We start from the raw sequence: 27,082 nt of genomic DNA on the forward strand, positions 1-27,082 counted from the left end.
GCTCTACTGACCGAGCCAGCCAGGTGCCCCCCAGGCCAGATTCTGTGTGATACAATTAAAATCTTATTTGACTGATATGTTTTACTTAAAAAAAAAAAAAAAGAGTGAAATTTGGTCAGGTTAACCAAGGTATTTCCTAAAACAAGTTACCTTGCTTCTTAGCCTTTTGCATAAGTGCACTATAGATTAAAAAAGTTTACTCATGAATTCAAGTGTATAACAAAATATTTTTGTATATAGCACAATCTGAAATATAATTCTTGAGGTAACATTTTTATGAGTCAGAATTCAATGAAGGATGGAAATGATTATTTTAAAGCTATGAAATATTGATGAAGTTTGAAATCTATTATGTAAATTATTTAAAAATTATTCATTCTTGTTCTTAAAGGCAATGGTGACGAAAAGTACAGTATCTGAGCAGACAATTCTTTTTTTTTTTTTTTCCTGAGCAGACAATTCTGACTTGCATCAGTGCTTTATCACTTACAGTCCCAGGTATTGGGCAAGGTATTCAAGCTCAGTGGCCTCATCTCTAAAATCTCGATTAGGGTTGTGAGGGTGAATGAGAGTGGGCATCTGAAATGCTTAATTTAGCACCTCACACATAGGATGTGTTCAGTGCAAGTTAATTGTTACAATTATTTTTATTATCATTATTATCATCATTTCCTTACTTCTAGCTCTAGGTTTCGAAACTCCAGCAGCTCATTCTGGTCTCGGGCATCCTGTAGTTCCTGTTGTAACCGGTGATTTTCTGCCTCCTGTTTTTCTATCTAATAAAGTAAATCCTCAAGTTAGGTGAACATTGCAGAAACCGTCTACAATTTAGCAAAGCAAGCATGGAGAGCACTCATTTAGTTGGTGAATAAATCATCCAGACCATGAGAAAAAAAATCCCAAGTAGATGTGAATAAAATAAGCCTTAGGCTTTCCTTCTAGTTATCCTTGGGTTGACTTTTTTGTGTCACAGAGGAAAATGCTATAAGACACCTGCATTCATTGAGATAACATCTGGGGACCCTCTGAGTAGTGAATCTGAGAGTACTGTGGGTCAGGGACGGTGTCCTGGCACTGCCTTTAATGGTGTACATAGTGGAGACCGACACCTCTTGTTTCCGGAGTTACAAATGGTCAGAAAAATTTTATATAAATAGCTCTGATCATATACAAAACTTTACTGCGTTCCAGTTAACCACGGAATAAAGCCAAACTTGTCAATATGGAATTCAAAAACCTTCATACTCTGGTCAGCACCTAGCTCTCTGGCCTTAAATATTCTCATGGTCATCTCTGCACACACACACACTCACATGTGATCATACGCACCCAAGAAGCTAGAACGCCCCTTTTACCCTGTGGACTGACTGCCAGGAGCTGTGTCTTTGTTCATCTTTCTGCCTAAAAGGGGCTCCCTCCATTTCCTTTTCTGTGTGAGGAACTGCTACGCTTCCTTGAACACAGAACTCTAACATTCCCTACCAAAAGAGGCTTCCTTTGTCCACCCATTTAGAAGTGACACCTTTTCCCTCTATTTTCCTGTAAGATTTCTCCTATAACCTGATGAAGCGTGGAATTAAGTTAGTTGTATAAAACATGCCTCACCCTATAAGACAGGCCCAGGTCTACAAGGGATCAAAACATTTTCATGATCTGTAATAGGTTTGGGGCTGCCTTGGGATTTTAGCTGTGTGGGTGGGCCTTACACACAGGAACTATTTAAAATCTTGAATTTAGAAACAAAAACCCAGGGGCTTTTTATCATTGGATGAATCTTACTTTCCCAAGTATACCCACTTGAAGTAGGATGTTTAGCTTTATTGTCACTGTGGTTTTCTTTTAATCATAGAAGCTTGAGGCCCTTAATTCCCCATTTATCCCAAAGAAGTCAAGACTGAAAGAAATCAGACAGAAGATGTAATGGGAATTAGTTTTTAGGTGTAAAGAAATGTAATAACACTTAATACTGGGCATCTCTAAGACTACTAAAAACCTCTTTTTCTCATAGCCTCAAGATATAGAAAAATTATAGGAAAATAAAGATGGGGAAATAGTGAAATATTAGTGACACTAATCAATGCAGTCAAGTTTTTTTTACACTTAGATTTAGATTTACGTTCAGATATTGTGGTCACGCGAACTTTCAAAAGTTTTAAGAAACTGACTTAGATCCCAAAGAGATTCTACCTAGAATCTTGAATCTGGATCCGAGATGGGATATTTGGGGAGATTTCTGGTTCTGGCAGTTAACACTGGCAATTAGGTCAGTGGCTCACAGGTTGCAATCCACAGACCAGGACTAATGTGTGATGAAGTTTCTTTATAGGGACCCCCCTACCCCCACCTCTCTGAGAGTGCCAGGTCTCAATCCTGGAATACCCCCGTCCCCCCGCCCTCTATACATGTGCACTGTCTCTTGTCATTCAGAAAGTGAGGTAGGCTAAGGACTCTGTTGGACCAGAGGGGAGGGAGGATAAAGCATCTTCGTTCCCTTCTCCTGCTTCCAAGAGTGCTGTGGTTAATTTTTGACTTGCCCAGGCTACTGAACATTGGTAGAAATAATCCTAAAATAATTCCTACATAACAACTGGATGAACCTACAGAATTATTTTGCTTATTCAAATGGGCTTTCAAAGTCTGTTTTTTTCCCAAGCATGATTTATTTTGTAATCTTTTCACTAGATTTATGGAAGGTAAACACTAAAGACAAAACCACCTTAAACTTAAAATGATCTCTGTTGTATTTCATTGCCCCAATCAAAACCCTATGTTCAGATAACCAAATTAATTGTATCTATTGAGCCTACACCATGCTTTTGCTTTCTTGATTTGTTGAGCAACCTCCGGGACACTCTGTTTTGTGCCTTGGATGCATCTTTTAAAATGTTCTCCCATTTAAAAAAAAAAAGTACACATATATCTGTATCTGTAACTATGTCTGTATCTGTATCTGTATCTATGTCTGTATCTGTATCTGTATCTGTATATAAATAGCCAAGATTAGCAAAACGATTAAAAGTGACAGTCTATGCTGGGTTGCAGCGTGGTCTTGGAGTCGTAGTCTGTCACTGCCTTGCACAAAATAACAAGTCCTATTCGTAGCGTGCTTTTTGTAGATGGCCAACCACATAGGATGTGTGCACGTGTAGGTGTGTGTATATATATATATGTGTACAGGACACGGACAGTATATATATATATATATACGGTAAGCAAACCAATAGGCATCAGGGATCACAACCTCTCGAGTCGGCACAACACCAGCACAGAGCCATGCACACGGGCCACTAACTGATGGTGATGGCGGTGACAGGGATGCAGTCGAGCACGCAGCAGGGGAGAGCACAGAGCCAGAAAAGCCTCCCCTTCCCCGAGCCCCTGTGCCACTCCTGAGGGGACCCCCTGCTGCTCCTGGATCTCTCATCATTATCTCCTCTGCCCCACTAGGGTGTTGCGCCCAACATACCTTTTCTAAAAGCTCCTGGTTTCTCTTAATGAAAAGTTGTTTATCTTCTACCCAGTGTGAGTCCTGTTTGACAAAGAATATTGCGCAGTCAGCATTTCAGAGTGGCACGGGAGAGCCTGTGTCGAAAAACCACTTGGCCAGAGCTGTCTCCTCTCACCCAGTTTGTTGGCCGGCCGATGGCTGCTAAATGACACCCACCCCTTGTTATCAGCTCCTTCAAAAGACATCGGGGCCAAAGTTGCCAGGAAAATTTCACCCCCTTCTCATCGACACTCACTAAACTCTAACTTTTTCAGTCTGAATAATCCAGGACCAGCCTTCCGGGGACTCAGAAGTGACCACACAGGCAAAAAGTGAAAAGGGTCAGAATGCACACAGGCTAGATACATATGGATGGAAAACATTAAAATGCAGAACCATAAATGTAGCATAGAGGCAAAGAATGCAGCTTGAGGGGCGGGTCTTTGTCTCAGCAGCTTGTGACCACTCTAGGCTATTTGTATGGGGTTCCTCTTCATCTGCCATTCTCTCTCTTGCCCAACCTCATTCGTGTTGTAGCGGGGGGTTCACGCTCTGGCCAGAAAAACACCAGGGACAGAAACATCGAGTTGAACATTCTGACAGAGTTTGAGAAAGGTCACTGTGGAGAGCCAAGCTGTGTCCTGGGTGCGGCCCATGCACAGGGGTTGGAGGACAGGTCGGACGGGATTGTGTGCAACTGCAGAAGAGCCGGCAACCTGATGCCTACCTGCCCTTTCTGAGCCAGAGTCGCTTCCAGATCTTCAATTTTGGCTTTATACCTTAGCACCTCTGCTTGGAGCTGTTCTTGAGCCTAGTGAAATCAAAATTCCAGAACTCAGTAAGTAAAATGGTAACTCAGTATTTTTCCTCCCCTTATGTTCCTTGATCAGAACTCAACAAGGGAGAAAAAAAATTTTTTTTTTCTATGATCAAAGAACCTTTTAAAACTCTTTTTAGGATCGAAATTCTTGCCTAAAACTTTCCATGGTTCCTTTTACCATCAGGTTAAAATTCAAAGTCTTTAGGTGAGATGTGAGAACTCCCATTATATTTGCAAGCTTTTCCCCACTACTCATCAACAAAGTTCACCCCGATCTGCTGGTGATCTCCTTATTTCTAAATATGCCTTGTAACCCTCCACTTCTCTCTTATTTGAATAAATTCCTCTTCTGGAAATCCTTCTCCCATTTTGCCTCTCCCAAAACTTGCCATTCTTTCAGAGCCAACTTTGCCCTAAATCTAAATCTAGATCCAGATGTATGTATGTATGTATGTATGTATGAATGATGTGTATGTGTGTGGGGGGGTGAGTGTGCATATCAGCATTTTTGGACAGTGATCTTCTATGGAGCAACCTTACTTCATTTGTTTTCAGATTCTCTTGTATTCTCCCTACATAGGACCTTATTTTCTGTGAAAAATTAGTGGATTTTTTGCTTTTTGCCCATACACATATTTTTTACTTATCTTAAGATCTCGATAGGTTCTTTAGTGTAATGTGGAGTAAAGTCAGCAATGGCAGGTATCGTTTTTTTTTCTTCTTCTTTCCTTCCTTCCTTCCTTTTTCTTTTTTTAGAGGGAGAGAGGGCGGGGAGGGGCAGAGGGAGGGGGAGAGAGAGAACCTCAAACAGACTCCCTACTGAGGAGCCCGATGCTCAATTTCACAACCCTGACAACATGACCTGAGCCGAAATCAAGAGTTGGATGCTTAACTGACTGAGCCACCCAGGCACCCCCCCACCCCAGTTCTTCTTTTCTTAAAAGTAATCTCCACACCCAACGTGGGGCTCGAACTCATAACCCTGAGATCAAGAATTGCATGCTCTGACTGAGCCAGCCAGGTGCTCCTCCTTTTCTTATTCTTCATTGGGAGGAGAATATGTCTTTGGACTGTTGAAGATTATATTTACCTTTAGTAGATTAAAAAAAAAAAAACCCAAGCTTAATTTCACTAAGAATTATTTCAACTTTAAATGAGCATTGAGTACAATCTATTTTTTTCTTGTATCAAATCTTTTGTTTTCATGATACTCATTCATCTATATTATCTATTTTTGCATTTCTTTTTTTTAAAAATATTTTACTTATTTATTTAGAGAGATAGTGAGCATGCAAGCGAGAGTGGGTGAGGACAGAGGAAGAGAGAGAATCTCAAGCAGACTCAGTGCTGAGCGCAGAGCCCGATGCAGGGCTTGATCTCACGACCCTGAGATCATGACCTGAGCCGAAATGAGAGTTGGATGCTTAACCAACTGAACCACCCAGGCGCCCCTATTTTTGCATTTCTACTTTCTCTCAATTTACTCTATTGCCCTTTTTCTAACATCTTGATTAGTTTCAGACTATTTTGCTGAGAATGGTTAAGGTTTTTTGACTTTTGTAGCCAGAGATAACGCTAAGCCTTTATTTAGAGGTGAGGGTGAAATGAGAGAGAGAACTGGTTTCTACAACATCACCTCTTCAAAAAACAAGATGTATACCATTATCTTAATTAACCAATCCTATGTTTCATGAGAATGCTTAGTACATGCTAATCATGAAAACCACAACTATGACGTATTAAGGCATAAACATGAAGGGACACACATATATCCATTTCTAGTGACTGCCTGCCTATCTATTCCAAATCACAGTGGTTTTTTTTTTAAAAAATGTTTATTCATTTATGTATAAACATGTGCATGTATGCATGTATGTTACAATTTAAAAATACACAACTATAATATCTGTCCTGTCCCACTGTTAAACAACTAAAAATATTCCTATGACACTGCTTAGCATACTACAGACCCTCTAAACTGGAAGTAGGATAAAATCACTGGGTGGGCACACTCCTTTGTGCCCCATGTAAATTAATCTATGAGGCAGTTATGGCACGGTGGTTAGGGCTGTGAACTCAGAAACACTAGGTTCGTATCCTAGCTTTCATCTAACTGAGGTATATATCCCGGTTTCAACCTAGCCAAACTACATTTAACTCCTACAAAGCTATTATCTCTCCTATAAAAAGGACATAGCTAAGAATAGCATCTAACTCATAGGGTTGTTTTAGGATTGCATGAGATGATGTATGTAAAGCACTTACAACGATGTCTGCAACACAGCAAGGACTCACTAAATTTTAAGTATTAGTCTTGTGTGTGTGTGGGCTTTTATTTTTTAAATGAGCTTATGAGAGGCAATTGTGATGTAATGGAAAGAACACGTGACCCGGTAAGATTTTAGGTGGAATCTAAGTTTTCCATGAATTAGCTATGTGATCTTGGGCAATTCAATTAACCTCTCAGAGCCTTGAACTCTTTTATAAAATACCTGCCTTAGGGTGCTGCATAAAAATTAAATGAGATATTGTCAGTGAAAATTCTTTGGAAGCTGTCAATGTAACGTTGTGCACTTATTAACTAAGAAAAGAAAGTGGCTAGCCACAAAAGTATTTTCTCCAAGCAAGAAGCTAAAAAAAGTGGATTATCAAGATTCAATATTGTCTAGCTTTGAAAAATAGAAGTTTTCAAATAGCCAGAATAAGAACTACTATCTTTAAAGGAACAAAAACATCGATCTAAGTTGGTTCTAATGTCTCTAGATCCAACGTTTGTTGACATAAAAGATAAAACAGTTCAAAAGCCACAGTGGAGAGAAGGATAGAGGGGAAGCTATCCTACTGATATTTTATGTCCATGGTACTTTTATGTTGTGACTGCTGCAGGCCAATTCAGAGCACTCTCCCCAGACGTGTACTGACCTTGGCTTCCCTTTCAGCATCGATGATACCTCCAGTCTGCTCCTGCAGGAGGGCATATGCTCTTTGGAGGGCCTGATATTCTTTTGTTAATTGTCGAAATCGTAGCTCAGATTCTTCAGCTGCTAAACTCTTGAGGTTACAAAAAAGGCCAAAAAATAATTAGGTTATGTTCGGATCCTGTGTTCAACGTGAAATACTAACGTTTGTTCACTTTATAAAGAGAAGTAAATATTTGTTTGATACTGAACTGGGAGTGATTTTATTCTTTTTGTGGGGAGAGGGGGAGAGGGAGAGGGAGAGAGAGAATCCCAAGCAGACTCCATGCCCAGTGCAGAGTCTGAGATGGGGCTTGATCTCACGACCCTGAGATCAGGACCTGAGCCGAAATCAAGAGGCAGATACTTAACCAACTGAGCCACCCAGGCACCCCATGATTTTATTCTTAATTTTAAAGTATGTACATAGACACAAATACTGTAGTACTTTCAAGATGGACATTGCAGAAATACTTAATGTTTGTTAATAAGAGACATTTGCTTATTTATACATTTCTGATGATTGCTTTTTTGGCTTAGATTATAGTCAATTTTGGATCCAGATGAGAACTTACACCTAGCTTTTGGATTCAGATGGGAGGAAATGATAGTTTTATTCTCAATTCTTTTCAATACATCCATATGCAACAATTTCTTCCAGAGATAAACTATAAAAATATAGTTTTACAACTTTAGGTCTCAAACTTCAGAGCATAATATAATCATCACCAGGGAGCTTTGTGAAAAATGCAGATTTGGGGGTTTTACCCGCAAGATCCTGACTCAGGAGTTGTGTAGTAGAGTCCAGGAATTTTTAATGTGGTTGAACCCCCCTAGATGACTCTGACAATGGTAGTGTACAGAGCACACTTTGCTAAACCCTGTCCTCAACTGTATCTAGAAGCTTGTTCTTCTAAGCTTGTTCCTTGGTTCCCACCTTCCCTAGATGAAGAATTGGAGAGAGTGACTTTTAGTTTGAAAAAAGTCTTCAAGTTACAAAACAGGATTTTAGACAAGTTATTAAAAGGGTTACATGACACCAGTGAAGCTATTTTCCAAGAGGTAAACAAAGTCAAAATGGATCACTATTATGTGATCATTTTGGGCAGTTCAGAAAGGATATAAGAAGTGCAATGCTTTCTCTCCACTTTAAAGCAAAGGTTTGGTGACAATATCACAAAAGACTAGAGAAGTGGAAAAGCTTACTTCGTCCAAGTCATCATCAGGAGTAGCTGGTGTTCGGTCTGTTCTAAATGAGGCCATGGATGATGTCTCTGAATCCATGGAGTCCTCATCATAACCAATGAATGGGTCCAAAACAGGCCTCTAGGGGTGGGAAAGTACATATTTACTGACACAGCTAGGAGTGGGGAAAGTCAACATATTACCAAGACACCATCAACTGGCATATGTGCAAATGGACACAGAAGACAGGGGTCCTTTAGTGCTTCTTGGAGGAAATAAAAACTTGGGGCATGAACACAACAATTCCAATAAAAGTGTGTCCCACTTTGTTTCACTTCTGATGTTGTTGAGGAATATTCACGAACATTTGGCTCTCTTCATAGAAACAATGGAGCCTCTTTTATATTACATTTTATACCATGATGAGTTTATGTGATTTACTCTTTCCAGTATTTAAAATATAATCAAGACAGACTTAAAGTCCAGGCACCTATCTGGGATTATCAAATTGTAAGTCTTATCCTCCAATCCCGTATCCAAATCAAATAATGTACTTGATAAAAACAAAATCAAACAAATAGACAAATTAACAAAACTTCATGGATTATAAGAGGCTATACAGACATGGGTGGACTGAGAGTACCATTATTAATAATCATTATCAGTAATAGTATCCAAGTGAATAATGGAATAATAAAAGCAAACTACTACCAATAATACTGTCCAGGAGAATAATAAAAATACATGAATAATTATAGGGTGGGTATGAGACACTAATATTAATATTGTTCACTGGGAGGCATTAAATCATGTGTATCTCTTGCATGTTCTTAGAGTTTGACTCTCCAGCTTGTCAGATAATGCTTTCCACCTCAAACCTAGTGCCTATTCACACAGATAAAGTCATATTAAAGCAAACCTTAAAGGTTAAAATCCATAACACAATCATTTTTGGACTTCTAAGAACTACCAAGAGAAGAGATTTTCTTCTAGCAAATAAAGCCCATGGTTTGCTGCAGTTTAGGAACATCTGATTTATCACATCTTTGCAGGAAGATTCCTTGGCAAGCCTCATTTCTCTCACAGGGTTTGTGGCAAAAGCCTGATAACCTAGTTTTCCCATTACCTTAATTGGCTTGGAACTTCTTCTGTGTTTTCTCCTACGGATGAGCTTTTCTCGGTCCTGGAAAACAGACGAAGAACTTTTCAGATGTTGAGTTGGTACATGTTTCCCTCTAGGTTTTGTGTGTGTGTGTGTGTGTGTGTTTCTCAATGACAGAGTTGGTTTTCCCCCAAGGCATTACGTATTTCTATTTAAAATAAGATTGTGTTTTGTAATTTTGGCAATTTTTAGGTTTGCTACTAACATATCTTTTTAAAGATTTTATTTATTTATTTATTTATTTATTTATTAGAGAGAGAGAGAGAGCATGAGCGGGGGGAGGAGCAGAAGGGGAGGAAGACGGAGGGGAAAGAATCTCAAACAGACTTCACACTGGGTGTGCGGGGCTTGATCTCATGACGCCGAGATCATGAACGGAGCGGAAACCAAGAGTTGGACGCTTAACCAATTGAGCCACCCAGGTGCCCTGCTACTTACATATTTTTAAAGTAAAAATACACTACAACTTTTCCTGATAATCTATGTGGATCTGAGAGCCTCCCAATCAGGAAGTACACTGTCTTCCTCATCAGAATCCTTTATTATACTTGAAGATCAAATAGCTCTGAAAATACTCATATTTTCCCAAAGCACAATTTTTCAGTTTTCTCAAACCCAAAATTACTTTACACTTAAGTATTGAAAAAATACTACTTCGCATAAACCTTATTCTTTTCATTTAATCACTTGAAAGTCATAGCAAGCTGTCTTCTGACTATTCTTAGACCCTTGTTCTCACCTGCAGCCTCTGAAGGTGGGAACAGAGTGTCTACTGGGTTGGAATCATCTATTGGGCTTTTTTTGGGGGGAGGGGGATCAATTTCTTGTTTAATTTTTTTGTGGATGGAGATATCCTGGGAATTTGGTGTTCATCCACTAAGTACTCCACGTATTTACTGTACAAATTCAAAGGTAGATTAAATAAGTGGCACTTAGTTTCCCTGAATCTGGATGGTATGTCTCAACATGTCAAATTCTTATAAGAAACTTTTGTCTTAAGTTCAGATACTCAAAGTCAAGAAAAGTCTTGGCCGAGTGAATCTGGGATTTACTAGTAATTAAGGTTGTGGACCTGAAGTCAGAGGCACACTGCATCAGAAGACCACGTTTAATAAGTTGTCTGGTTTATGCCAGTGATGTTAACCTTTAGGATTTCTCACCTTGTAAAAATATTTTGATCATACAACCTCAATATATCTGAAACTTTGAAAATTTATACTTAGATTACCCTCCTAATACAGTATATGCATTATAACATATACTCAACGTAGACAATTTTAAAAGGATAAACCACAAATAGTTATAACCAGACGTTATCATCTTTTCTCCCCTCAACAGCACTAAGTCATCTTGCTCACCCTTCTCTGGAGACACTTGCCTAACCCCCCACCCTCCACCCCTCGCATTGCTAGTTCCTCAACTCTCCAGCCCTTGGCTTGCTCCTGAAGTGAGAGCGACCAGAGATAACAATCATGGAATAAAGACAATGAGGCAAAGAGGAAACCCAAAGGCATCTGAAGGTCTTAGGCCACTGCTGTTGGTAAAACAGGCCTTGGCCAGATGCAAATGGAAGTAATAACTGCTCTAAGGCCCTGAGGTCATGGTCAGAAGATCGGGACTGAAATTTCCACTCTGTCATGTAATTACGATGTCGCTGTTCATTCAACAAATATTTATTAAGCTGTACTATGTGCTAGATACTGAATTAAATGTTGGGAAATAAGAGGCATATGGTCTTGTTATTGTTGGCCAAAAATTTTATCTGTGGGCCTCAGAATCTTGATACTGGAAGGCAATTATAAGGTACACCCACACTATCTACCTACTCACATAATGATGCATTTGGAAGTTCTTTTAGGGTGCTTTGCAGCCACTATTTGTGTTATCAAAATAGTTAAGAGGATTCTAATTGAAAATGTATAAAACAGTTTAATGTGAAGTATTTTTGGAATAAAGTCTTCAACTTACTTATATATTGAATATATAAACTCGGGCTTTTGGGGCTATCTGAAATTATTAAGTGCTTCCAGTGCATGTTGACTTCTCGGCGACTTGCCCTTGGGAACAGCTTAGGGTTTATAGATTGATCAAGACCTACCCTTGTGAGCTCATCAATAATGTTCTGCTGCTCAATGACTTGAAGTTTTAAAAACTCTGTCTCTTGTTCTTCATTAGCTTGATCGAGGTCATTCAGAGATTTTAATTTCTTTAAGGGTGGGTGGGATGTTATTTTTTCTCTCTGGATTGGAAAAGAAGAAAGTATAGGTAGAGATTTTAAAAATCCTAAACTTTAGCAGTTCACATAAAATATCTGTAGAAACTTTATGAGGCTCCAACTAAATCTGAAAATTGCTCAGCTTCATAGATGCACCAACCAAAACCCTCAAGTTTATTTTATTTTCTACAAGTCAAAATCACTGGGGATGTCTGAAGATCTCAACAGCTGTGTTTTAAGTCTGTTAAGGAGTGCATGAGCTTATCACTGTCCGTACATAATACAAGTGGTGGCATCTATTTCTCAACTATTATGCAATGTCTCAGAAGGTAAGAGGTACCCATTGTACAGTTCTATAAAGAGCATGTTAGGGAAATTCTTGGAAGGAAGTTTCTGGGGCTGAGTTTGCTTCTCTACTGGGGAGATTTTGGAAAGTGTGCAGATTCCTGGAAGCACTCCTACCATTCTGCAAATTTAGAAACCCCTTAAAATTCAGAGCCAGCAACTTTCTCTTGCTTTCTTCCTTTAAGGTTCCTTGCTTCCACAGGGAAAAAACCCCAACTTTCATGAATAGCACTGTATTTTAAAAATGACCTGAGAAAGAGTAGTAAGTCAGGTTAATGGAGTGATCTAAGGACGGAAGCTGCAGCTTTGCAGAGTCTGTGATACACACCATTTCCGAATTTTCCTTGGTAACAGCTTTTAGCTTCTCTTCCATGCGCTGCAAAGACACCATCAGCTCATCGTTCCTCTTGGTGAGGCACTTGTTCCTTTCCAGAAGAGGTTTACATTGTTTCTCAGTTTCCCGCACCCGTTTTAACTGGGAAGACAGAAGTTACAATTTGTCTCTTGTGCTGGAGTGGATGTGGGAGCAGAGGGAGTGAACGGGCAGGGGTGAAACCCATCCGGGGCCGCTTTGGTCGGCCTCACTGTGTGTCCCGGAACTGACCATGTCCATCCTTCATTGAACGGCCAACTGCTTTGTTTTCAGTTTCCTCGAACGGTTTGTCATCATCATAGTATTCACAACTCTGTATCAAGTATTACCTTCTAGGAGGTGCTGCCAAGGTTCTGCTTTTGGCAATGCTCAGGAAGAGCGATTGCACGCCTTGCTTGCCCCTTGATTTCCTCCAGCCCGGGTACCCTGCTACACTCAGCCCCAACCTCATGCTGCTCATACCTCTCTCTGAGCCTGCAATGACCCCTCACTGGCTCAGAGAGATAAAGCAGCTCATATGAATCACCAGTCACTAAGGAGTGCAACCAGGACACAAACCCAAGCCCGATTGTTGCCAAAGCCTGTTCTTCCGTAAGAGATGTTGCTAAGATTCCTGAAACCACACTAAGACTGTTTATTTTTATTTAATCATTTTTTTACATTTATTTCTTAGTAGTCTCTACACCCAATATGGGGCTCAAACTCACAACCCTGAGATCAAGAGTCTCATGCTCTTCTGACTAAGCTAGCCAGGTGCCCCAAGGATGTTTATTTTTAAGAAAATGTTATTCAGAAAAAAAAAACATACTCTCAAAACTCTATTGATATTTGTGTTTAAGAACATTTAATTCTCACCGAGCTTGGGAAAAGTATGATTATATTCTTACCTGCCCATAATTAAGAGTGACCATATTCTGGTTTGCTAGTTAGTCTAAGGCAGGGTTTCTCAACCCCAGCACTCTAGACATTTTGGGCTAGATATTTTTTGTCACGAGGAGATGTCCTGCATTGTAGAACGTTTAACAGCATCCCTGGCCCCTGCCCACTAGATGCTGGTAACACCCTCCCAGTTGTGACAATCAAAAACGTCTCCAGATACTGCCAGAATTGCTTCTAGCTGAGAACCACTGGTCTAATTTTATGAACGCTATCTTGGGGTAATTGTTAATAATCCCCCCCTTTACTCTCAAAATTCCCATTTGGATGACATATTTTATGGTCCCTCTAAACATAACGGATTTCCATGTTTAAGTTCCCATGCTTAGTTCCCATGTTAAAGTTCCCATTAGAAACATTATACTAATGTTTCTGAATGAGTATGTATTGGGGGAGGGGTATTGAAGCAGGTGGAGTCTATCAGAACCATCTGACAAGATAAAGTACTCACTCCTATTTTTGAGAATCTAACGCTTTAGGAAGTGCTGGGGTAGGAGACTTAGCTACCTATAAATATTTGAAACAGCTGCTTGTGGGATTCTAAAACAGTACGCCCCAACTGTATCCTAACTGCCATTTGAAAACTCATTTTATATCAAAGGCCAAAATTTTTCATAACCTCATTTCATCCTCAGATTTAAGTTTCAGTGTCTGAAGAAATCATATTAAATATGAAGCACATACAAGGACAAATACATTATTCCACTAGGTTCACTATTTTAAACTTTGTCTCTTTTCTGAAGGTCAATGACAAGGGTTTTAAACAGTTAAATTTACCTAGTAGGTGCTCTTTATGGAAGATGCAGAAAAACCCAAGTAAAAGGAGCTATCAGTAATTCTACCATACCATACATCAGTAACCTTAGATGTAAAGTACCTAAAAAAAACTGTTCCTTTTAAAAGATATAGCTTAAGTATTATGAAAGAAGTGTGAAAGTCAATATAGATATTCATGAAACCACCAAAAGAAAAAATCTGACATAGTGTAACTAACATCAGACCAAGACTTTAAATCAAGAAGTATTATACTAAAGATAAAAAAATTCATGATGCAAACATTTAACAAATCTTATTTTATATGTACCTAGTAACATAACTTCAAACATATATAAAGCAAACTTGATAAAACTAAGAATAGATATGGACAAATCTGTTGGGAGAAGAAGCACACAAAAACAGTATAAAGATATAGGAGATTTCAAACAAGACTATTAATGAACCTGATTCAAAACACGTGCAATGATTGCACAGCATACTTTCTTTTTATGAGAACATGGAATGTTTCTAAAATTGACAGTATGCTACCATCATAAAGTAAATTTCAACAAATTTTAAAGAATGAAATGATACAAAGTATTCCTGACTAATGTAACACTGTGTGTCAACTGTACTTCAACTTAAAAAAAAAAAAGAAAGAATACGAAGTATATTCTCTGGCTATAATGGAATTAAGATAGAAATCAATAGGAGAGAGATAACTCAACAATCCCCAAATGTTTAGAAGTTAAGCCTTATGGTGCTAAGTAACCCATTGGTCAAAGAAGAAATCATATATAAGAAAAGATTTTGATATAACAATACATTATGACATAAAAGAATGTATGGGATGAAGCTAGTCATGCTTAGAGAAATTTATGACCTAAAATGTATATATTTGGAAAAAAACAAAATGCTGAAAATAACTTCTTTGTACCAAGAGCCACCATTAAGAATGTAAAATGTAAGGCACAGAGCAAGATTTTTTTTTTTAAGACTTATTTATTTGAGAGAGAGCATGTGCAAAAAAGCATGGGAAGGGCAGAGGGAGAAGGAGAGAGAGAATCCCGGACAGACTCCCTGCTGAGCGTGGAGCCTGACACAGGGCTCAATCTCATGACCCTGAGATCACGACCTGAGCCGAGACAAAGAGTCGGTCGCTTAACCAACTGTGCCACCCAGGTGTCCCCAGAGCAGGATATTTTAAATACAAATATCCAAAAATGATGCAAAGAATTCCTAATATTAATAAGAAAATAAAGGCAGCACAGAAGAAAATTTTACGAAAGACCTGTCTTTCGTAGGTCAGATCCCACAAGGACACCCAAAAGGCCAACAGATTTTTGATAATTCATTCAACCACATTATTAAGGAAAGTAAAAGTCAAAATCCTACAATCAGAACATCGTTCACACCCACCACACTGACTAATATGATCAACGATCTGTGCATGTTGGCAAAGCTGTGGAGAAACTGCAAGTCTCCCATGTTGGCGGTGGGAATGCAATTGTTAGAACAACTGTGGAAACCCAGCAACCAGTACTGAGGCTGATCACACACACACACCCTACGACCCAGTCATTCTGCTCCTTGGTATGTTCTCAGCAGAAATGAACACATTTTCTCACCAAAGACATGTAGCAGCACCACTAACATTAAACTGTTAAGAAACACTATAAATGCCCATTAACAATCGAAGAAGAAGTATATTGTGGTGTATTAATTAACTAAAATAGAGTGAGAAAATGAAAGAATGATACATGTAATACAGTGAGTAACTTCCACAAATGTAATGCTGGGCAAAAAAGCAAGACACAGAAGAGTGATTACTATAGGATGCCATTTACAAAACATTTAAGAAATGGTGACACCGATCCACAGTGACAGAATTCAGTAGAGTGATTAACTCTAGAAGGATGTGACTGGCAGAGGTCCCAAGAGATGGAGGCTCTGAGGTGCTGCTAATCTTCCAGGTACTTATCTGGGTGGTGGTTATATGGTTGTATCACTTTGGGTGTATTTATTAAACTGGACTTTTATTATCTGTGCACTTGTATTTACTATGTCATACTTCTACAACATCATATATATTTTCTTAAATAAAGTGCTTAACAAAATCACCAGATAAATAAATAATTCTGGGCAGAACTCACCAGTTCGTTTCGTTCATCTCCAAGCAGGGTGTTCCTGTCTTCTAATTTTCTTATAGTGGCATTCAATTCCGCTATTCTCTTCTGATTTCTTCTCAAATCCTAGGCAGGAAAATTAAAATGGGTATTTCTTCAATAACACTTTTCACAAAGTTTGGGAATTCTACTCATAAAAGTAAGAGGCTTGGTTCCTTTCATCTGGCTTATGAGGTGAGAGTAAAATGTTCTGTAATCAGAGAAGAGTAAATATTTACCCTCTTCTAACCCTTGATATTCACTGCTTGGGTTGAAGACCAGGCCTGGTTGAAACTGCAAATGAATTCCATGTGGCAGACACCCTCTGGAGCCCTGACTCTGGCGGGGGAGTGGTAGATGGCTGGATGAGCCTATCAAATCTGTGAGCTCTGAGACCAAGGTCATGTCGTGATTACATGAGATTCAAGGAGCGTCTCTTAAGTCATGGCTGCACATTGCTTCCCACAGCTAAGACAGATCTCCTATCACACTTAGCCAAAGAATAGAAGATAGGGCTGGGCTTCGAAAACTCCTGCATACTCCTGGAGAAAAAGGTCAGTGTGAGAAGGCTGATGCATTACCTTCATGTATAAAACGTAGTAGATTACAAGATAGCCTTTGCTGGTACATTTTGCCCAGAGCTCCTGGCTTCCCCACTGTCCTAATTGCCATGGATCACTTTACACATGGCTCTCATGGATTAATTCCATGCTCTAGCATCCAGAGGACCGTTATAGACTTGCAATTCCATTATCATCTTACATTTTGATAGTGCTGTACTGTTGACAAAGCAGTTTCCCACATATTTTATCTCCAGATTCATAAAATCCTAGAGGATTTCTTCCTGAAGATTCAGGAAGGTCATAACTCGTTCAAGGTCTTGTGGCTACTATCAACAGATCAATATTTAATATTTATTGAATGCTAATTATGAACCAGACACTGTGCTCAACATTTTACAGACCCTTTCTTCTAGACCTCCGACCAGCCTTACAGAGTCCCATTATTGCCTCTCTTTTACAGATGAGGAAATTCTGAGCAGGAAAATGATTTGCCTGAAGTCACGCAGTAAGTGGCAGATCCAGAATTTGAACTAAAGAGTCTGACCCTAGAGCCCATTCTCTTGACAGTTTTGCTGCACTGCAGGTAAATGTCAGGGACAGAACTGCAACTTACATCTGCTAAATCCTGGTTCTGCCACCTACTGGGATATATATATCCTGAATACCAATTCATAAATTATTCATTACTTGGTTCTAAGTACTACTTTGGAGCCTATCTCTGTTCCTAAATAATACATTTTCATCTTTTTAGCAGCTAAGTTATGAAAGCCAACGATACACAAGCTGATTTCTATGCCTGCAGTTCTGAAAATAATTTCTCCTATAAAATAATGAAAATCCAGGGTAATGAGTGGCAAGTTCGATCGGACTAGAAACTTTCAGATGATGATTTAAGCGGTTCAGTTTTTTATATAGTCATACATTTTGACCCCTGTAGATGACAACCGTCTTTGCCAATTTCCAACCCAAGGGTTCACACAAGGGAAAATTACCAGTCTTGGCCAGAGGCAAAGTAGTTTCATCTACTTTATGACTCTTATAATAGGCTGAAGTTTGGATAGGTATTGCGTGGGTAGAAAAATTCTATGAAAGATTTAAAAAGACCTGTAATTCTCTTGTGATCTGCTAATGCAGCGCAGACCACTTTGGTCTCTGTGAGTTTAGAAAACCCTGTTCCCAAGATACTAACTGGTTTTATAGGAGGAGGTAGAATTGATTTCTTTGCAGCAAACAGGAAAAGAGCTTAAGTGAAAAGTACAATTTGGAAGCTAAATAAAAGATGACTCCTGAGTTCTTCGCTTCAGCTCGGACTTACAGGACTGCCGCAGTGCTCGGAGCCGTCTCCCGCTCTTCCCGGAATCTCTCGTTTCGGACTGCTCATGTTACACTCGGCCTCCTTGACCAGAAAGAGCTGTTCATCCAACGCCTCTTTCTGCAGCTGCAGTTTCTGGACGTAGCCAGTTTGGGTCTCCAGTTCCTTTTCCAGGGAGAAGATGATCCTGTCCTTGGCTTTAATCTCATCCATCTGAATTAAATGACACCCAGGACATTTTATTTAACAATGCTGTAAAAAAAAATGCATTTTTACAATGGTAGGAGTTTAACTTCTTTCCGCTGATCGTTAGGGGGAAAAATTATGACTGTGACAGGTATGCCGAATTTATGAACAAGACAACGCAACACTGTGTAATGAAAGGCTATCCTTGGATAATTAGGTATCAAGGAGAGTAACTTTCTCTCTCTGGTATATCCTGAGTAGACGCTTTAGTTCAGTATATTGTTTGAAATAGTCTAGGTTGGTTGGATTTAGAGGGGTTAACTTTAAAATGGGTCATTGGTAAAAAAAAAAAAATAATAATAAAATGGGTCGTTTTTGTTAATAAAGACAGATACTCAGTATTCCATTACAGTGTTTCCCAGGACAATTTCTGATCTTCCCTCCTGTTTGGAGGAACAGACTTTAAGTTCACTTTAACTAGGAGGAGGCACTATGAATTGGTCATTTTTTGCTGACGAATCTGTGGACTTTCCAGGAGCCTAGTCGGTTCCTAAGGCCAGTATGTTTGCATTCAGGTGGCGAATGTGGAGTGAATTCAGGTGTGAGTTTGGAGCATGGTTCACGTTATGTGGATCTTTCCATTCCTTTCCACATTTCAGAGCAAACAGCTAAGGCAACCATTTTACCATCACTGTCAGAAAACCAGGGTCGGCACAAGAAGAGGAATGGGAAACACCTGGTAATATTAGCCACGGTTTCCCCTCCTACATCTGTGGGACATATTTATGGATCCCAACACTCACTTCTGTTAAGTCTCGGCATGGTCTCAGAATTATTTGTCAACTTAAGGCCATAAGCATTTGATATCAACTGATCAAGAGTTTCATTGGACTGAAAAATTTGTGCCATTCCTGGTGAGGGCTAGAGAAGTTAATGTCTGTAAACAATTTCCAAAGAGAGCATCACCATCAGGCAAAAATCTTTCTTCTCATTTCATTGTATTTCATAAGAATATTCAAAATGGAGATAGGATAGAGACATTTAATACAAATGATATTATACTGTTCTCTTTATAAAAATATCTCCTTATTTATAACAAATCACTTTGTGTAGATCATTCTTTGCTGTGTTCCTTATATAAATCTGCCTATGTATATATTTGGAACAAAAATTGATGCATGGTCCCATTTTTCCACATTTAAGTATCTTCGAGCCAATGCCTCCCAGTCACAGGATTACATTTTAGATCAATTTTGGAAGGCCATGGGGATAAATTCTGCACGGTCCTGTGATATCATCTGATAAGTTGGTGAGTAAAACATTGTCCTGTTAATTCTGGAATGAAAGCACTGTCTTTAGTTTCTACCTTCTTCTAGAAGATCTGAATCCAGTGTTATTCTTAATAGGTAGCATATTTATTTGTTAGACCTGTCATCTCCGATGTCATTTACAGTTTACCGTGGTTCCACACCTCCGTGCTCCTAGTTGGTTCTGATGTACCCTACCTAAATGAACTTGCTGGAAATTACTCCATTACTGCCCATATAGTCATCCTCATCATCGCCATCATAACTAAAATGTATTAATTTTTTACTTCATGCAGGGCACTATCTTCAGAGCTTTACGTATCTTACCTCCTTTTATAACAATCCTATTACACAAGTTCTGTTATCACCACTTTATAGATGATAACCAAGGACTTCTGACTCCAGAGCCCATTTTAGTAGGCTATGCGATAATGATCCCAACATTATCCTTATACTTCCAGCACTTTCCAAAGTAGTTTTCTGTAGAATATCCAGTAATCAGTGTTGATAAGTCTCTATTGCATAGTGGTTGTAAGCATACACCCTGGCTTCAGAATACTGAAAATCTTCCAAAGTTCTAGTTCTTAGAGGGGAAGGGGTGCCTACCAGAATTCCCTGGAGAAATTTTCTAAACAGAATGGCTCTCATTTCTCTCCCTTCCAGTTCCAAAAATGGAGCTGGGCGTGGGGGTAGTGACAGAACAAGAAAAAACTGAAGACGAGGGCATCTGTACCTACTGAAAAACTCATGTTATTCTGTTTGCATCCAGTTTTTTAACCACTCTTGAGGTAGCTTAGATCTTACATTGTTACTAAGAGAGACTGCATTGTCTTCTTGAGCATTATGCTGCTAAAAGGAAGTCACAGAAAGAAACTACAGATCAACAAGCAGATATACTTGCAGACTTTATATCAAAAACCACCAACAAACACAAATATTTGATGTGCAACATCCTTTTCATTTACCCACCTGCTGACTCCAGAGTTCATAGTCCTCGTTCTTTCTTCGTCAGCTGTTGTCTTTTCAAAAACCAAAGGCAGGGCAGAGACCAATATTTCTGCACTGTGTTTGGTCTTTATTGTCAACCAGGGCAACAGAATGGATTGCAGACAAAGAATTTGGGAAGTGTGGCAAAGGCAACATTTTATGGTCACGCTGTATTGCAGTACAAAGAAAATTACATATTTAGTTTTTTAAAATGTTCTACAGTAACCACTTTTACTTAAAATCGAAATCCTAGAGATATGGTCCAAGGAACATAATTGTAGTTCTTACAAAAAAATTGCTTAGAATTAGCAGACACAAAAGGAAAGTGTAGTTTTCCTAAGAAAATATTATTATTATTTTTAAGGATTTTATTTTTAAGTACTGTCTACCCCCGGCATGGGGCTCTCACAACCCTGAGATCAAGAGTCGCTTGCTCCACTGACTAAGCCAGCCAGGTGGCCAGAAAATATTATTGTTAGAGAAGCATAAAGTGCATTCTAACAGGTGAGGGGTAATTTGACAAGATAGAACTGAGATATAACTAATGCTAAACATTCTGAATGTAAATGTAATGTTTCTTCTAAAATAATTAGACGTGGTCAACTTAGGACATTATGGCTTTTATGCAATAATTATATTTGTTTTATTTTTAGGTATAGTGAGAGATCAATGTGGTTTTTGGTCATACGTATTAAAAAGAAAGATCCAACCCTATAGGCTTGAAGTAAGCCTTGGAAATTGGCAATAGCAAACTACTTAGGAATAGTTTAAAAATTATAATGGCCACTGTTTTGAATGGCCCTTGTTTATTTTGAGAAAGAAGATCTATTTTAAAAATGACTAGGGTTCTGATAGCTCTATTTCTTGCTTTCAGACACAGTTCCTGGAAAGAAGACAGGTGAATCATTCAGGATGCTCTCAGCGGCTGCCATTTCAGATACCTTGAAAGCCACAGAAACTTTCCCCATCCCTGTAAAAACCCAGTGACATTTTATAAATAGAAAGCCCACAAAACATGTTGATTTTAGAAGAGTTTATAATTTAGAATATTTTTATAGACATTCAAGAAAACAGGAGTCATTGAATAGATACTCTCCATATATGTGAGGCTGGAAGAATCCAGTTTTTATGAGAAAGGTGATTCCAATATCTTCTACACTTTACAATTGCGATTTTGGCTTGGGCATATCTATTTATCTACCTACCTACCTATGGACCTATCTTGCATTTTGGACAGAGTGCTAGACAGGAGGTGAGCACTGTTTATAATCCACTCACGAGAAACACCTGTAGAAGCATACCCATGGCGCTCTAAGACCTGGAAAGAGAATGATTGTACACCGACGTACTGCCCTGGGTTACTAACCAGCCTCCGAATATCCCGTTCTGACTCCCACTTGATCTTCGAGATGGCTTCCTGGTGGGACTGATGCTCACTCCTAAGGTCCCCAGCCTTGATTTTATCCGCTTGGATCATATTGCTGAGAGCCTCGTCCACCTGCTTCTTGGCAGTTTTCAGGTCCGCAATTTCCTGTAAGAGCTTAAGGCGCTCTGCATCAAACAGTTTCCGGGCCTCCTCCCGGGCCTCAATGGTGAGCGCTGTCCTTACTTTGTCACTGCTGCCGTCCCGGAGAGCACACAGAGCCGACTTGAGCCTCTGGATCTCGCCATCCCGCAGCTTCACCGTCCTTGACATTTCTTGCTCGTGCTGTTTGATGAGATTCTCCCTCACGGCCTGCAGCTCCTTCATCTTCTCCTCATGGAGCTTGGCTTTGAGTTCTGTCACCAGGACCGTGTGCTTGCGCTGCTCCAGCTCACGAATCCTCTTTGCTTCTTGAGTCTTCTCTCTTTCAAGCTTAGACACCTACAGGCAGAGAGGCGAAAGGACAAAACGATGTGAGCCTCAAAGGAAAGGTGCTCCCAAGCAGGGTCTGTAGCTCAGAGCCCTGGGCTCTCCCAATTCCTCACCTCTGTGTGCTCTGAGCAGAGGGAACCACAGGCCCCAAAGCTGGGAATATAGTGTGGGAAAGGCGGAGATACCTGGGGATGCTTGTATTATTTGGTGCAGACAGTATCTGATGTTTGGGGGCCTTACTATTCCATCGGTGGTCTGCCGACAACTAACACAGGAATCGCCCAGAAGCTTGTCAGAAATGCAGAATCCAGGGCTCCTTTCCAGACCTATAATCAGGACGTGCATTTTAACAAGTCCCCAGGTGAATGTATGCACATTAAAATTAGGACACAGCACTATAACAGTTTTCACCTTGGTGGGGAGAAGTCCAAAACAGATCACCTGCAGAGCTTTTTAGACTACATATCCCTGGCTATGTGCAAGCTGATAAACGTGGGTGTCTTAGGACCCTTCAGAGTTGAATATTATGGTCAGACTAATAAAATGGTGCCCAAAGTGATATTATAAAATATTTCTCCTGTTTCCCTCTTCCTTTCTGGCTGCTGTAATGGGGGAAATGAAGCCAGTTGATATACCCTCAACCTCACCTTTTTTTCCTACGGCAACTGAGTTCTACCCCCAAACGTTATGCAGACACACACACACCAGCCCCAAACACTGCAGTTCACTGGGCCATCTCTCTGTTCAAGAGGTCTGGTGGCTGCTACTTCTGCATGCTCCACGGATGTCCCTTTGTGTCCTTCCCTGCCCCACTCAGCAACCGCTCCTGCTCCCGCCACTAACTAACCCTCCAAGCAGTTTAATAAGGTATTCCTTCTAACCCTTAGACCTTTCTGGTATTTTGGTTAAACAAAATCTCCTGTGTTTTCTTTCTTTCCGATGATAATAGGGGTCTCCTTAGAGATTAGCCGTGGCACTACCTTAATCTGGTTGTGAGTCTGGCTCTGATTCAGTAGATCAGGGTGGGGCCTCGGCATGTGTAGCTTGGAGAAGCCTCTTAGCAAATGGTCTTTACTACCGTCCTTCTCCCAGCTCCTCGGCTCGGCTGCCTGTCTTTGTTTCTCTGCCTCTGTCGCGTACCGTAGAATCACACTCACTCTCTCTCTCTCTCTCTTTCTCTCTCTCTCTCTCTCACACACACACACACAGTCACCTGGAAAAAGGGAAGAATTAGGCAACCCCAGGAGTAATATTCAGTTCAGTGTAACTGGGTCTCTGCCATTTGTAAAATTGGAAGGCTTTATGAAATAATTGTGAAGAGCCTCTCCGGCTGAAAAATGTTAAGATTCAAACTCCTTATTGAGGCTCTTGTAATTATCATGTAAAGCGTGTGAGATTCTACTTACCTTAACAGTACCTACCTTTGGCTAGAACAGGATTTTCTAAGTCCACATGGCAATTTATGAATATTTTATTTTAAAGGCACAGCAATTATTACCGTGTTGGTTATTCTAAAAGGACTTAGGGCACAAGGAGACTTGGGAGAATAAATGGGCATCCTTAAATGACTATCTTTGATCTTGCCTCCAGCTTCGGCCACGGTCCCTTCCTGGATGCTTATTATTACATATGCTCTAGAGCTGTGCTGTTCAATACGGTGGCCACTTGCTACACTGAGCATTTGGAATATCCCAAGTCTGAACTGAGACTTGCTCTAAATGAAAATACACACCAGATTTTGAGGTCTTAGTGTAAGGTAGAGAATGTAAAAACCTCAGCAATAATTTTTATACTGATCCCGAGATCACTACCTGAGCCGAAACCAAGAGTCAGATGCTTAACCAACTGTACCACCCAGGTGCTCCAGTAAAGCCCAGTTCTGATCCAATTTATGTACTTGCTCAAAAATCACCCAGGGCTCCTTTATGTTGTAGAATAAAACCCCAACACCTCAGCTTCGCCTTTCCGGCTCTCAGAAGATTTGGTTGGACTCCCAGCTCCTATTTCTGTTTCTTCCTGTACCTCTCCTCACCTGTCCCACAGTGCAGGCCCCGGGGATTATGCTTTTCCCTACACACGCCCTGAATCTCTGTACCTGTATGCCTACGGTTTCCTCTTCCCGACCAGCCCTTCCCTCAGCTTCCTTTGGGATCCTCTCATCCCTCATGGCCAGCTAGATGTCGCCCCCTAAACTCATGCCACCCCTGACCACCAAATGAGGACAAACCTCATTTCTCCTGCCTATGTCTTTTCAGGGCACTTTGCTAAAACCTCCTTACTGCTCCTTTCCACATTTTTCTTTATGCCATGCTTATGGTTTTTTGTATACTTGTCTGTCCTCACCACCTCTTCTCCTGCTCCTACTCCACACGGCAAACTGCTAGAGAGCTGCTGATGAGCCTTGTTCATCTTTGTCTACCCAGTGGTTGCCAGCACAACACATGATAAGGAGCCCAAGGGTGTGTGTGCAATTAAAGAATGTATGCCAGTATGTTTCCCTAGCTAGCCCTATAACCAGAGGCAAGACTAATGTATCCTGTCATATAGCTTAGGGAACACAGATCTGTAGGGTTTTCTGGAGCAACCCCTTTTCCTAGAGCATCCATCCCTTCCCAGGGTACACCGTGCATATATAAGAATGCCTGTCCTCTACTCGGTATTTCTCTCAGTGCTTCCGTAAGGACAACATAAAACTTACTCCCCATTTTTCTAGATTAAACTCAAGTGAGTATCTTCTACCATGGGTGGGCAAACCATAGCCCATGGAACAAATACTTTCCCGCCTCCATTTTTGTGAATAAAATTTTATTGGAACACAGCCATGCTCTTCTATTTACATATTGCCTACAGCTGCTTTTATGCAACAATGGAGTTAAGCAGTCTCAGAGAGACTGGCCCACAAAGCCAAAAATATGCACTATTTTGCCCTCTACAGAAAAAGTTTGCTGATTTCTAGTAATACAGTTTTTGTGAAAAAAGAGACCTTATTTTTCACTGATTTAGGAACTCTGATAATTTACTTTGCATCCCCACCTTGGGAAAGTTAACTCTAACTCAAGCAATAGGAAATTAGCCATCATCAATTTCAGCAGCATGTACTTACATTAGGCATTTGCAACAGTATCATGACTACAGGGCTGTCAGGTAGCAACTTACTAGGGAAATTTTATCAGTTCTTCTGGGAACGATAAAAAACTGGTAAAAATGGACAAAGGATAAGGAATTCTGGGTTTGCATTTTGATTTCATAGCTAATCTAAGAAAGTTGCTTTATCCTTCTGAGGATCTTTGATTACACTTAAAAACTACCCATAATGGGATTATTCTTAGGGTTAAATTAGCTAATGCATGGAAAAGAACCCTGAGCTGTAAAGTACTATGAAATGCAAGATACTATTATTACTGGATATAAGAGGAGATATTCATGACCCAAAATTATTTATGTCAAATTCTTGACAGGCACATTAGACTGTTTCACTCTGTGATCCTGTCATTTCTCTAAAATTATAAACACTGATCTTTTGTGTGTACACTGGAAATGAATGAAAAAGAAAAAAAATGAAAATACAGATGTATGGAAAATATATCCCAGCCTGAAGATAAAAACAAATACAAACAAACACTGGCCTTCTTGTCCATCACTTAAAGGAATCCACAGAACCCAGAGAAAATTCAAAGGCACTGATTGATTACATTTGGCATTTTTCATGTCTGCTTTTTTTGGTTGCCATGGAAACTGGCATTTTTGCAGGATTTCTAGGTATGACTTCTTTTTTAAGCTTGGGAGAAGTGTTTCACTACGAAGGAGACACAAAGGATGTGACTGACATTTGGGAAGGAAAAAAGCCAATTAAAATTTTTGTAGTAAAACTGTTTTCTGAAAATTATTTGCAGCTCAGATTATACCAGTAAGAAAATAGAATTTACTATCTTAATGTAAATCGCACACAAAAATAGAAAGAACTGCTCCTAACAATGAAAAATATAAAGATAACGCTTGAAGTGGAAAAAAATAGTAGAAGAATCAATTTTGATAAGTGGAAATGTTTCTCTGAAACATTTCCGCTGGATCACATAATAGCGTTTAGTGAGGGCTTACTGTGAGTTACACAGCTTCCTAAAGGCTTCACACACATCACCGCATTTAACCTTGGCAGCTCTGTGATGTAGGTAGTAGCTGTGTCATCTGAATGTCAGATGAGAAAGGTGAGGACAAGTCTCTGCCCAAGCACAGCGTGAAGAAGGCTGCTTAGCGCCCAGCATGGGCCAGGACCCGGGTCTGGGTCAGGTCCCAGACCTCCCTGTGCACTTTTTAAAAAAAAAATTATTAATTATTTTATTTATTTATTTATTTATTTATTTATTTATTTATTTGGGGGAGAGAGAGAGAGTGCACGCACACCAGTTGGGGGAGGGGCAGAGGGAAAGGGAGAAGCAGACTCCCTGATGAGTGCGGAGCCTGACTCAGGGCT

The 27,082-nt window shown here is 39.9% G+C and overlaps 1 protein-coding gene across 3 annotated transcripts in view; it reads right to left on the reverse strand.

Annotated features, from left to right (window-relative positions):
* The window catches only part of JAKMIP2 (janus kinase and microtubule interacting protein 2), a 163,046-nt gene that overhangs the window by 37,630 nt on the left and 98,334 nt on the right, over positions 1 to 27,082 (reverse strand). For 2 of the 3 annotated variants that reach the window (XM_027606593.2, XM_027606588.2), the window contains exons 3-13: positions 22,123 to 22,620; positions 18,280 to 18,489; positions 16,390 to 16,488; positions 12,500 to 12,646; positions 11,710 to 11,850; positions 9,576 to 9,632; positions 8,471 to 8,590; positions 7,230 to 7,358; positions 4,215 to 4,298; positions 3,467 to 3,529; positions 678 to 776 (exon numbers count right to left, since the gene is read on the reverse strand). In XM_027606593.2, the coding sequence (XP_027462394.1) occupies positions 678 to 776; positions 3,467 to 3,529; positions 4,215 to 4,298; positions 7,230 to 7,358; positions 8,471 to 8,590; positions 9,576 to 9,632; positions 11,710 to 11,850; positions 12,500 to 12,646; positions 16,390 to 16,488; positions 18,280 to 18,489; positions 22,123 to 22,620 (1,647 nt within the window). The remainder of the gene's footprint in view (positions 1 to 677; positions 777 to 3,466; positions 3,530 to 4,214; positions 4,299 to 7,229; positions 7,359 to 8,470; positions 8,591 to 9,575; positions 9,633 to 11,709; positions 11,851 to 12,499; positions 12,647 to 16,389; positions 16,489 to 18,279; positions 18,490 to 22,122; positions 22,621 to 27,082) is intronic. The other variant, XM_027606594.2, reaches the window with a different exon arrangement.

This window comes from Zalophus californianus, chromosome 5 (assembly GCF_009762305.2).
Source record: "Zalophus californianus isolate mZalCal1 chromosome 5, mZalCal1.pri.v2, whole genome shotgun sequence".
Classification (NCBI taxonomy): Eukaryota; Metazoa; Chordata; class Mammalia; order Carnivora; family Otariidae; genus Zalophus; species Zalophus californianus.